The 14,102-nt window shown below is 34.5% G+C and overlaps 1 protein-coding gene across 4 annotated transcripts in view; it reads left to right on the top strand.

The window, feature by feature from the left end:
• Positions 1-8,518, top strand: part of TMEM196 (transmembrane protein 196) — a 51,124-nt gene extending 42,606 nt beyond the window's left edge. For 2 of the 4 annotated variants that reach the window (XM_050785397.1, XM_050785396.1), the window contains exons 3-5: positions 2,032-2,286; positions 3,454-3,527; positions 5,703-8,518. In XM_050785397.1, the coding sequence (XP_050641354.1) occupies positions 2,032-2,286; positions 3,454-3,527; positions 5,703-5,709 (336 nt within the window). In that variant the 3' untranslated portion in view covers positions 5,710-8,518. The remainder of the gene's footprint in view (positions 1-2,031; positions 2,287-3,453; positions 3,528-5,702) is intronic. The other 2 variants (XM_050785399.1, XM_050785398.1) reach the window with 1 other exon arrangement.
• Positions 8,519-14,102: the final 5,584 nt, after the last annotated feature.

Here is a 14,102-nt window from a genome sequence, read left to right as displayed (position 1 = left end):
TTTTATTCATTATTGGATTTTTAGCTCTGATGATACAGATGCAATAAGGAATGCTGAATTAAGTTGAAGAAATGAAATTAACTACTGTAGTTACTGACATGACATATTCTCAAGAAAGCCTTCTCCAAAAATCTTGGCTGGGCTAAATTCTTCTCCTCCCTACTCCTAGGGCAATCCATATATCCCTTTCTTAATATTTATCATGCCATGTTAAAATTCTGGATCTTCTCTTTCACAAGATTTAACTATTCTCAAGAGGAAGAATTATGAATGATTGATTGTAATGCCAGCAGCTGCTGACTCAGGGGCTAACAGATGCTAGGTGCTTAATAAGTGCAGAGTAAACTCAACTGTCAATGAAAAATAATACCTGATAAGGCCGGGTGCAGTGGCTCACGCCTGTAATCCCAGCACTTTGGGAGGCCAAGGCGGGCGGATCACGAGGTCAGGAGACTGAGACCATCCTGGCTAACACGGTGAAATCTCGTCTCTACTAAAATTACAAAACATTAGCCGGGCATGGTGGCGGGCGCTTGTGGTCCCAGCTACTACTCGGGAGGCTGAGGCTGGAGAATGGCTAGAACCCGGGAGGCGGAGCTTGCAGTGAGCCGAGATTGCGCCACTGCACTCCAGCCTGGGCGACAGAGCAAGAATCCATCTCAAAAAAAAAAAAAAAAAAAAAGAAAAGAAAAGAAAGAAAAATAATACCTGATAAAGTAAAATTAAATGTTAAAGCGAGTTACAAAGCTGTTTGACTTGGGGAATTATAGCAAAGGAGAAGATCAATAAAGTCCAAGTTAGGACTTAATTTGTGCCTTTCATCCAGGAGTCTAAGGAAGAAGCAAAATTATTTCCAGGAAATGAAAAATATCACTGATGTGGGAATAAGTAATTCATATTGAAGGACAAGAGAGGTGACTGGAATAAGACTGTGTTCCAGAGAAGAATGGAAATTAGATTGCATAATTCAATTAGTATCATACTATAAAGTATCATGAAAGCCCATAGAAGAATTTAGACCAGATGCAAAAAGAAAATATAATTATTAAAGTTATTTGACTAGTTAATTTAAGTTTATTAAATATTCACAAAATATGTACGTCTCAGAAAGCATTATTCTTGGTTCTGCTAGGGATCCTATGATAGTTGTTGATTAACCCTCCTAGCTCTATTAATAGACACTGAGATCCAACCAATAGTAGGACCAAAAGCAAAGCTACATCATCTGTTTCTCTAAAACAAACAAACAAACAGTATTTTTGGAACACCGATTGTATATTCTTCAACAATAGTGCCACAAAGTAATAAAATATTTGTAATATATAGGGGCCAGTTCATAGGAGTCCCTAAAGTACTTGTTTAGGAAATACATGCACAATGAAATATGAGTGAACTTTTTTAAAAAAAAAAGAGATTTAACTAAGTTTCCTAAGCTCACATAGGTAGGAAGGTATAAAGATTTGAAGTTAGGTGGAACTAATGACAATCCAAAGAGAAGCTATTGAGATATTTTTGAAGGATTGACACAGTGAAATTAGATTTGGAATCAGAAAAATCTCGGCTTGGTGCCTAAACTTAGCGTTAGCTATTTACCATTCATTTTTCTAAAACACATGTTACTGTCTCAGAGGCTTGCTGGGAGTGTTAATTGAGATGATATCTGTTAAAGTTTCTAGCATAGTAGCACACAGTAGATGTTAAATAAATATTTAAATCTGAATCTACCTAGAAGATAAATTTTGTTTGCTTCAGGGTTTTCATAAGCTATATTCTTGGCTTTAATATCGTCAGCTATCAATTTCTGAAACACTGTGGTATACTCTCTCTGTCTACAGTGAGTCAGAGTGAATAGAAACTTGGCTTAAAAAAAAAAAAATCTCCTGTCCTCTGTGAAGCACCAAAACCACTTTTTCTTCTTTATTGTAGGTTAGTCATCCTTGACATGCAGCCCGACAGGGCAACTGTGTTCTGGTCAGGTTTGACTTTTCAACTTTAACGCTCCCTTTCTTTTTTTTTTTTTTTTTTTATCAGATGATCCTCTTTTCAGCCTGCTGTATCTGTGGACTCATTGGGGGCATCCTGAATTTTCAGTTCCTCCGGGCAGTCACAAAGAAAACTTCCTCCCTATACCCTCTGCACGTTGCCTCCATGTCTCTCGCGTGCATTGGGATCGGGGGCTGCACGCTCTCTTCCTGGCTCACTTGTCGACTAGCCAGTTATGAACAGAGGAGGATGTTCTCAGAAAGGGAGCATTCCCTGCATCACTCTCATGAAATGGCTGAGAAAGTGAGTTTCGTACCTTTTCCTCTCACTGCTAGCACATGATGAAGACTGAAGTCCACTCTGGGTGAATCAACTTGAAACTTTAGATCACAATTTGAGGAATCAGATTTTACACATTTGGCTCTATTGGGTTAAGAATAGAAATTTTATATTTATTTTTTTTTCTCTGCAATTCATGGATACACCTATTTTCGACAAAAGTTTGTAGTCTATCTGTCTATTCAAAAACATAGTGCCTAAAATAGTATTTCATAAAATATTGAATGCTTTATAAATATGGATTTTTATGTATTATACTGAGGAAAAGCACAGATACTAAATACACTCTCCACTCAATAATGCCAGTTTTAGAAATTGCATGAATTCCCTTTTCTAGCTCTTCCCTTGTTCTTGTAAGGAGATGCATTTGATTATGTAAATTTGATCTTCAAGTATAAAGGGGCTTTTTAATAAGGTGACAAAACGCCTGGCCTATCAGTGCAGATATTACAGTCCATATAAAGCTTCATTTAATTCTCATCTAAACTTATGCATATGTGGATAGCTTTGCCTGTATTTTAAGCAGTTGTCCTTGCATAATTGTTTCATGAAACCCATATAAATAGGAAGTTAAATTAATTGTATAAAAGGACAAATGGTATAGTATGATGTCTGTGTTTCTATTACATTTTGCACATATTCCTTAATTCAGTTCCTGCTACTGGATCTAGTAGAGAAAAGAGGAAACATTTGTAAAATAAACTCACTAAGGTAATGGCCACATTATATTTTGCTTCATGTCATGGAAATAAAATTGCATAAGCACAGAGCAGAAGTAATAACAGCAAGGCTTACTGCACATTTCTTTATAATGTTTTGAAGGAAAAATATTTATTCTGTAGTGTTTCCATTTTGTGTACAATCTATACATTCAAATAAGGGGAGCAAGTGTTCTCAAATTGACTCAAGAAAGCAGTTTTAAGCAGAGCTACGCATGTCCTTCATTAAAGAATTAATAATATACATAGGAAGACTCCAGTAATTTAAAGAAATGATTGTTAAAAATAGATGGTCATTTTATATGTATATATGAATAGTGGCTCTTTTGTGCTTTATTTTTATACTAGTCTGATTTAGTTTTCTGTATATATTTGTGCAATATTTATTGTATGATTGTTATATTTACATTAGAGATTGAGGGCTATTGAAATAACCGACTTGCCCAGCTGCCCGGTGGTGCCCCCGACACCAGAGTTACCTACAAGGTACGCTGACTTCTAGGGAGTTACCATGTTGTAATGTCACTGCAGAAAGCATTACCCCCTTCCAGAAAGTCATGATGTCAACAGATCAGTCTGAACTGATGTTGTTTAATGTTGTTTCTCAAAGTATCGCTTTCATAAGCGCTTACTTTGCAGAGCTGACATAAACCTACATGGCCGAGTCTTGCAGCTTGAAAGTTGGTTGAGTATTTAAAACACTCAGCCCGCCTATAAGCATCCAAACACATTTCTGCTTGGATGATTCACGACTCCTTTTATTGTCTGCTACTTCATGATACTGACTCAGTATAATCATTCATGGGCCAGAGTTTTGTTTTTAATAATAGATATGTCTGGATAAAGACAAACTGTGTATTTCCCTCATGCTAAAATTGCATGAGAAGATGGCCAAAGTTGGACGCTAATACAGTAAAATTTCAGTATGAAAAGACTCTTCTAGTAAAATTATCTTATGTGATAAATTTTAAATTTAGTTCCCATATTTCAAATTGTTAAAAATAAATAGTAATGTTTCTTGGTTTGCTCAAACAAAGTAATTGGACATACAGAAAGTCACATGGATACTATGGCCCATTTGCAGAAAGCCCATTTGCAAATAGTCACATTGGTTCAGCCCAAATTTAAACTACAATCTTCCTATTAAATTAAGCATGCCTATTTGCAAATTTGTTTGCAAACTGGAGACTCACTCATTTTAAAAATAATTTTCACTCTTCTTTCCGATCAGTGATTTTGCTGTGTTCACGGCAGAGTGAATTCAGTTAAGAAAATTCTTTTTTTGTAAAATTTTTAAAAATTGTTTTACTAAATTCTGCAATTGAAGGTTAATATAATGGATTAACTTTTTATCATTTCTAAGCAGTTTTTGAGTGCAAAGTCCTTGTAGAAGGAGAAAAGGCACCGAATGGGTTTATGTAAATCTACTAGAAATTTGATTTTTCTCTTAGTAGGTAAAAGGGGAAAAGTAAATTTTGTTGAAGATCATTGGGGGTGGGGGGTGATTCTACTTATTTTGCCATCAGTGGTGAGTTCCTCAATGAAGCCTCAAATCAGATTTCTGAGCTATGAACTTAGCTCCAGCACAATAACCCTAATATATTTTCAGATTTTTCATCACATGCATCTCTAGGAGAGTTTCACCATGTACATATCTAGCAGATTCTCCAAACAGAGCTAGATAGAAATAGATAGAAATAAACTGAGAAAAAAAATATATATATATGTGTGTGTGTGTGTGTGTGTGTATATATATATATATATATATATTTTTTTTTTTTTTTTTTTACTGCTCTCTTGCAAATAGGCTTGTTCAAGCATGGAAAGATGCTGCCAATCTATTTTTAGATAATTTTATCAACATATTTTTAGTATGGTGCTCTAACCATTAAAATATGAATGGGCTTCACATCCCATCACTTTTTATTGTATTGGGAAGGGTTTAATATTTAATAAAACATATGAATTAAAAGCATCACAATTTTTCATAATGTTATTTCATATCATTGAAACTTTTAACGCTAGTTTGTCCTTTGCATCTGTATTTTCAGTGCTTTTCTATATAGTTTTACTTATTAACTTTTTAGTAACTGATCCATTAAAAACATGTTAAGAGACTTCGCTGTTATTACTTCTTACTGGAAGAGGGATGGTGTCATGAAAAACAATCTTTCCTACTATGATTTTTTCGTGATCCATAGTTACAAATGAGCAATGATTCCCTTGTAGGCCTTTTCCTGTTCTTAGCAAAAGGCCACGCATTTTCCTATAGAATAAAGTCACCTCTAGAATGCATTGGCACTTTGTTGACAGGCTCAGCAGAGTCTATGCGTTAGAAAAACTTGCTCATTTAACCATCTTCTTCTTTCTAGGCAGGGTCTTTCCAAAATTTAGTTGAAGAAAGAAAGAGGAAACTCAGGAAAGTGGGGAGAGAATGGACCGTTGTTGTGGATAGAATATTTTGGTCTAACCGACTCTTACTTCAGCATTTTCATGTGCTCCAAGATGCCATGAAATTTTATTTCCTCAAATATCCTTGTCTTTCCCCAAAACTTAGCAAGTTTTTCAATGGATTGAAATTTCTGTTTTGCAAACTCATTAACCAAAACAATGTCTTATTCCAAAAGCCAATTTTAATTAATCATGTCATTTTTCTAACAGGAAATGACAGACAACATGAGCAATGGAGGACCACAGCTGATATTTAATGGAAGAATATAATCAATGTTTTAAAGAATTGAACACTTTTTAGGATTTTCATGAAGCAATGAGACACCAAAGGACTAGAAAATAAAACAGTTTTTGCATTTGCGTTTATTTCTCCTGAGCATCCACTAAAATTATTCTTCCTAAAAAATATATTGCCTCACTGGTTTCTCCACCCTTTTTCATGGGGTAAAAAACTTTCCAGAAACATTCTAATACAATAATTTCAAGAGGCTTTCCAGATTGTTTCCTTTTCAGGAAAAAGAAATAATAAAACAAATAAAATGCATATTCTATACAAACACTATTTGACTAGCATGATTATTAGATTTGTAATGACATATTTCATATGAGTAATTGAAAAGTGCAAATATCAAGAAATAAAAATAACTTACTGATGTCTTTGTTTTGAAAGACAGATGGCTTCAAGGATGCCACAATTCAAAACCTCAGTAATGCCTTGTTATAAAAACATTGTAATTATTTTCAACTTGTTAATGAAATATATTTCATAATTTATTTGTAAAGGACGAAAAACCTCAAGCATAAAAAAGAGACTTTTTAGAGAGAGAGAATACTAATCTATATGGTATTTTTGCACAAAGAGTGAAAAGTTATATGTGAATATCATTTAAGAAAATAAACATGTTTTGATCATACTGTGCAGATTGATCTGCATGTTCATGAATGAGCCTAAGAATAAAGGATGTGTGTGAATGTGTGTATATATACTGTAAATATACAACATGTATACAGCATATATTATAGCATACATGAATTTAAATAGGTATTAGGAAAGCAATTGTGATGCTGTGGGGGTATTATTAAGATTCTACTCCAATAGAAATGGGAAGGCAATTGCTCAAGGCTCTTCTATGCCCACAAAATCACATGTTTAATTTCTACTAAACTTGCCCATTTTTCTTCTTTTTATTAGGTTTGTTTTGTGTAAATATCATTGTGGCTGATACTTATGAAGATGAGTGATCTGAATAGTGTAGTATATAGATAGATTACTTATTTTACTGTTTCACTATGATTATAGTACTTATGTATAGCAATTAAAATTAATTTATAAATGAACATGATTTTAATGACATACTTCCATATTTATAAAGACATCATGACTTAAAATTGTTGATGGTATTGATATTTCAAACACCTTGCAGTCCAATTAAATGATACAAAAGGGCAGATGATGTAACCCCCCAACAATAAAGTTATAATTACCTTTGCTATAATTTAATTTAGGCGTTTTGTTTTACAATTTTCATGAAATAATATAGGCAGTCCATATATAAGAAAGCATATATCCAAAGATCCTGAAATAATTCTTTGTGGAAAAAGTAAAAAGATAGGCTAACATTTATATAGCTATGTTCATTCCTTTCCTGTAATAATGAAATGTTAAAATAGCAAACAAGAACAACACATATACGTGAAAAAACAACATATATCTGAATATATTTATGAGAATATAACCTGTGGCAACAGGCAAAGAAATCTATTATTTTTAAGTACATAACTCTCACTATATTGTATACTTTTCTTTCTCCCCAAATCTAGTCAATTTTCAAGTCATTTTTTATGAGTTACTTATTGAACCATAGGTAAATTAAAATATTTAGTACCCAGTATGAGAATATGATTTATAAACAAAACATGAGTTTTAATTGTGCTAACACAGCAATAATGATACAAGTTAATGAAAATGTGAAGGTCTTTTATTTTATAGCAACATGATCATCATGTAACCTATGTAAATGAGCTCACTAAAAATTCTGGCTGTCATCTATTCAACAGAAATAACGGGACTCTGCTTTTTTGGTGTAGTTTTTGAAGTCTCCCAATGCCTTTGGATAACTTCATTGCCTAGTATATTACAGAAGCTGTCCATAAATGCAACCTCACATAGTGAATCAACATCATAACTATTCATTCAGTGCCACAAACAGGCATGATCTTTGCCAATAAAAATCTAAATTACATCATGAACATGTTTGTGTGTGTATGGTCCTACTGAATTCACGCAAGAATGTAGTTTTGTACTGCAAGAATAAACACTGACTCTAATTTTCTGTAGCATTTCTCTATAAACATGTTTGTACAATACAAAATTATAATACATCAGAAAAATGTTGTAATGTCTTTTGAACTGATTTATAACATAACACATTAAAGGGCAAAAGAAGGCATATCACTGCTTTGATGTATAGTTAAAAAGAGATGCAATCATCACAATTATTCAAATAGTTTACAGTGTATGTTTAACCAAGTATAGATATATTTTTAAATATGATCATTTCTACCTAGTGTTTTCAGAGTTGAGTTTAGAATAATTTACTTGGGATGTGCAGTGATTCTTTTTTAGATAAGTGGGGGATGTTAGAAAGATATTGTTTAAGTACTTGAAAATTTAATTTGGACAATACATTGAACCACATGCTGGAATGTTTTAAGTGACTACCTTATAGTTTTAGTATGAGCCTACACTTGGAAGAAAGCAAGGTGATACTAAATTAGAAAAAATATGTAAAACTGGTGTGGTGGTATGCTTTGGACCATATCAAATAGGGAGAGGTATCATAAGCATAAAAGAACACAATTGGGCTCTCTTTGGAAATTTTAAACATATATGTGTATGTGTGTATATATATTTACATATGTGCATATGTATATGTATATATACATACACACGATGGTTTGGAAATGGAACATGATATGACAACTCTACTGACATGTCTATAATAAAATGATGTGCTTTGAAACTACATATGGTGTTGGCTTTCTTTTCATTATAATACAGAAATGCTTCCCCAATAGCTACATGAATAAATGTGCTATTGTGAGAGTGGCAAGGGATAGCCTGCTGTGAATGAGGGGAAAGAGATAGTCACAGATGAAGGATATAGAATTAAATAAGAATATTAGTTGAGATACAAAAGTTAGAATATGTTCAAGTATAGAGAGAGACTGGTTGAAGACATCAAACAAAATGATTATAATAAGAATGTGAAGTCCCTAAGGGCATGAGAAAATAAGACACAGATCATATGAGACAGAATTTACTATGGTAGGACAGAGATTGCATGTGATGTCACAAATTAAACCACAATATTTAGAGAACTCTGATGGCCTACTTGAGTTTGTCAAATTGGTTGCTACTGGCATTTGGGCTGGATAATAACTTATTATGCAGACTGTCCCACACATTTCAGGCCATTGAGCATCTTTTGTCACTTCCCACTAAATCCCAGGAGGACACTCTAATCATTTTAATAACCAAAAATGTCCTAACAAATGCTTACCTGTTTCTTTGGTAGGGAGATATTACCCAGTTAAGAACCACTGAGGAAATCCTTTGAACATAATCCAGAGCAGCCAATTTTAATGCCACCCATAAGGGAAGCCTTGAATTGCTCAAGGTCATAAACTCACTGTTCTAAGGTCTACCTACACTGTCTAATATGGTAGCCACTCTCCACATGTGACTATTTAAATCTAAATATCAATTAATTAAAACAAAAAGAATATTTTTGTTTTTCAGTTTCTCCATCAAACTAGCCATATTCCAAGTGTCAAATAGATATATATGGGCAACAGTTACAGAAGATCCCCATCATTTCAGAAAGATCCATTGGATAATGCTAGTCAAAAGCATATAGAAACTTCCCATTTCCTTCAGTCCTTGTACAAGTTCTTGCACAATTAACCAACTGTCATTACAATTGAAAATATGAAAAGAGTCAGTAAATACTCCATGGAATTTGAAAGGTGATGCACCAATTATAAATCCATGAACTGGGCCGGGTGCGGTGATTCACGCCTGTAATCTCAGCACTTTGGGAGGCCGAGGCGAGCGGATCACGAGGTCAAGAAATTGAGACCATCCTGGCCAACATGGTGAAACCCCGTCTCTACTAAAAATACAAAAATTAGCTGGGCATGGTGGCACGCGCCTGCAGCCCCCCCTACTTGGGAGGCTGAGGCAGGAGAATCACTTGAACCCGGGAGGCGGAGGTTGCAGTGAGCCAAGATCGCACCACTGCACTCCAGCCTGGTGACAGAGTGAGTTTCTGTCTTAAAAAAAAAAAAAAAAAAGAAAAGAAAGAAATCCATAAACTGAGCACAACTTGTAAAAATTAGCAAATGTGCACAACCCATAATCAAGTGTAAAATTGTTTTAGATATTTCACATTTAAAAAGTTCTGCTTAGAACAATTCCACTAAATTGCTAAATATTGTATGTTTGACAAGCAAAATGAGATGTTGCGTAACCCCTATTTTTGAAGAATTTTACTCTACCTATTACATGTGTCAAAGGATATCCTGCATTTCTTGTGCTTGGGGATGTGAGAATAATAAATATATGGTCTTCCACTTTATTATTTGACTTAGTTCAAAAATGGTGTATTTTAAAACCTTATGTCCCAAACTACATTTTCAAAGATTAGTTAGCGAACATATTTCAGAAACTTAGAGGAGCATCTTAAGTATTATTCAGTTAGAGCACTGTTTCCAAATAAAATGTCAGAAGTTGGCATCACTTCACTCTTTTCTTCTTTTAGTCATTTTTTCTGGAAACATATGTAATATTTCTTACTCAAAGTGTATGACAGCCAAGAAATTCAATTATTCCAAATCCATAAATCACAGGTTGTCAGTTACTCATAGCAGGGGAAACCAATTCAGAAATTGCTGGAAATGTGGATGCCCAGCAAAATTAAACGGAGGAATTTCTGTTTTACTCCCTTTGCTAGGAAAACAATTTATTGAATACAAGAGTCCTTTACTAGGAATACAAATGCATTTCACAAGTAATATATTGCTTAAAAACCAAGCTATAGCCTTAATGAAATTATTTTAATATTTTAACACTTCAATATTATCTACATCAACAAATTATAGTGAAAAGAGACTCCTTCATTTTAGGCAGAAGGCCTTCATTTAGTTGGAAACCTTGCCATCTTTACCTTCCTCCACATCAACTAGGGACTATTGTTTTCACAAGATTTTCTTCACTGAAAGGCTCCACCTTCTTCAGCCACAGAATACATTGCAAGCCTTCCCCCAAAGCCAAAAGTTATTATGCCACAGAAAATTGTCAAGAAGGCTCTAGAATTTGCCTGAAACTTCACAGAAAAATCTAAAATGTTGTCAAAATTTCACCAAGTGTTGTATTAGCTGCAAGTAATCGGGACTCATGACTGTTCCTTAGTATCCAACAGGGTATTGATCTCCAGTTGATCATTCTATAACATCCAACCCGGGAGTTGGGGGGGGGGGGGGGGTGTCGTGCACTAAAAGAAATCCCTTGAAATAATAGGGTCATTGCCCAGGAAAGAAAAGCTACTGATACCTTTGGAGGTGGCTCTATTAGCCAACACTACCCCTCATTCTGAACTGTAAGTCAGCCCAAGGATGACATAACACTCAACTTTGTAATATAAAAGTAATCTAAGGGCTTGTTTAGATAGTGGTCTAAATGTCCACTCCTTTCATTACTATCCAAAAAGGCTTTTGAAAGCCAGACTTCTCTTTCTATCTTCAGAGTATATTAGTATTCTTCTACCAACCTCTGAGGAAACAAAATAAAAGCCTCAATGTTCTCTGTAATGAAATGAATTGCTGGAGAGAAGGTCAAGTTTCCAAGTCTCAATATACTTAGTAGTGGTAATATTAGCCTATTGCCATTTACCAGCAAAGAGGATGGTGGCACAGCAGGTGAAAATAAGCATTTGTCAAGCTCTATTTAGCAAATGCTATTATAATATACATTATCTATAAAGGTGAATATCCCTTTATTATATTAACATCACTTATTTAACAAGAAATAAGAAATAGAATAAACAAGAAAAAGGTGGGTAGACATCATTTTACCTGAAAAGTGAGGTCATTTCTCCTGAATCTTAAAGCCATTCAGCCAAATCATATAACATGTATGTGCATATATACACACACACACACGCGCACACACACACACACACACTCATACTTAGGTTCATAAAACAAACCAATTCTATCCCATATGAACCGTTCTCCTTTATTTAATCTACTACTTCTGATTTTAAATTCAAATTTCTGGTTCTTGATGCTGCCTTGATTTCAGTTTCCGGTCTCTGCACTTGAACCTGAGACTCCATCTCTCCAGTTGTCAAGCCTTGACAGCTACCTTCAGTCATTTCACTCTAGACACTTGGGTTCCTTTAACAAAACTCCCTACTCTTGAATCAGCCAATTTAAAATCCAGCTTTAGTCACTGAGGCAGCAGCAGCTAGTGAGAGAAGTGACCGTTTTAGTCACCTGGCCAACAAGTATGTGCTCAGACTGAAAACAGGATTTCAAAGAAAGCCAACTGAAAGAAAACTTGAGCTCCGTAACCCTTGAATATAAAGAGGCTGGAAAATCTAGCAGGTCATTGGAGACAGGTAGAAAGCTGTAACTGAGAAATGGAAACAAGATCACTTTTCCCCTAGGCTTTATTGATAAGGTTCTTGGACCTGTAGAGTATAGAAAAAACTAATTTAGTCATGAACAATATTATTCCCTTATATTAAAGACATGTTCATTTCTGGTACGCTCTTCCCCCCCCCCCCCATTTTAAACATCCAGTTTAGTCGATTCGACTGTGCCAAAGATTTCAGGAGAAAAGGTTTTATTCAAGCTGGAGTTAATACTGTCAGTATCACCCTAAAGCCAATATGGTACAAGACAACAGGAATCACAACAAAAAATGTCAAGGCAAAGTGAGACACAAAGAAATCGAGTAGCTTTCTTTCATTCATTAGTCTTTCATTTTATTCATTAGTCTATCCTACTCAGTGCAAATTTTGGACTTTCAGATATTTTACTAACAAATGTGGCCTTAAAGTAATGACTTACTTTGTAAATTCCTGCAGGGCATTTTTTCACAACTGGGCAAGTTCACTTTGCCATTGGACAATGATAAATTCATAACTATAATAATTTCCAAAGCATAGATGTATTACTCACCCTGTAGCTGTACGGGGAAGTCTAGAATATGATACATTAACATAAATTGTGCTTGGTCACTTCAGAGTAAATTGCATATCAAAAGGCACTGCATCTAAATTTCATTTTTTAAATTATCACACTCAAACTTTCGATACCACATTCTTTGGAATTATTTAACGTCAAGAATCTTGGAGTTCACACCTACACAGATTCTGCAGTCATCAAGTGGTTTATTAAACTACAGCATTAAAGTAATATTCAAAATATAAAAGAGAAAACTGTTTTCTATTTTTGTTCTGTACTGAGCAAAAGACAGGTGGAAGTAAATGAGAATTTCCACAGGCACCTTTGCAAGCATCACAGCCAATTGTATTAGCCTAATTCATTGGATTTGAAAACCTTGAAAGAAGGATGTTAAAATTCGATTGCAGAAAGGTCTGATTAGATAGGCAAAAGGGCTTAGAAGAAATACTGACACTAGTTTTTGTAAGAGGACAATAAATACAGATGGCATCTTGTCCTCCTAAAGTAGACTCACCCCCTTGAGATACCTTGTTTACCTCTTCCCAACCTCTAAAAGCAGTCATTAGTGCTCACATCTACATGGATGCACCCTCATGCACACCCACACACCTCAAATTCATTTTGTTATTTAAGGCAGTCCTTTTTAGCTGACATCTTTCATCCAAAGTGTTAGGCAGTTCCTTCTTGGCTTTTACCTAGATAAATAATTGTAACATCAGGAGCTAAAACATTGGCATGACTTTATTTAGTTCCATATTTTAAAGCTCAGGTTTAAACCATATATGTGTGTGTGTGTCTGTGTGTGTGTGTATGTGTGTGTATGTGAGTGTATGTAATATAATGTGCTCTGTTAATGTATTTCCTCATTCTCTGCAGGCACATGTGTATCCTTTAGTATCAACAATCTAACAAGCAAGTAGAAGGAGCCTTCAGAGTCAAAAATTTATCGTAAGTTCTTTTTTGAAGAAGGATTGTAGATAAAAACAAGCCATCGATAAATAGTTTCCCTTCATTTTTGTCATTTCTATAGCCCTTAGGCTAAAGCAAAACTTTACAAATTTAAGCTCATTTTTGCCATCTGCTGGCAAATTTGTGAAATACAAGTGGTCTGCATCAACCAACATTTGGTTGATATATCCTGTATTTTATATATTTGGCTAAAACTGGTGCTTGTTTGACAGCTTTCCAATCCTACTAAAATGTTAATATTTTCCAATTTGTTCAAATATCTTACCTTAGCATTTTTAGGCAGAGACTAAATAAAATAAACCATCCATTTTTACAATTCCCTTCTTCATCAGTTTTTGTTATAGACATAGAAAAAGTGAAGATCTTTAGTAATTGAAAGCATAAGTT

The sequence above is a fragment of the Macaca thibetana genome, chromosome 3 (assembly GCF_024542745.1).
Source record: "Macaca thibetana thibetana isolate TM-01 chromosome 3, ASM2454274v1, whole genome shotgun sequence".
Taxonomy (NCBI): Eukaryota; Metazoa; Chordata; class Mammalia; order Primates; family Cercopithecidae; genus Macaca; species Macaca thibetana.
The sequence above is the reverse complement of the archived record's forward strand: the minus strand, read 5'-3'. Positions and strand labels throughout refer to the sequence as shown.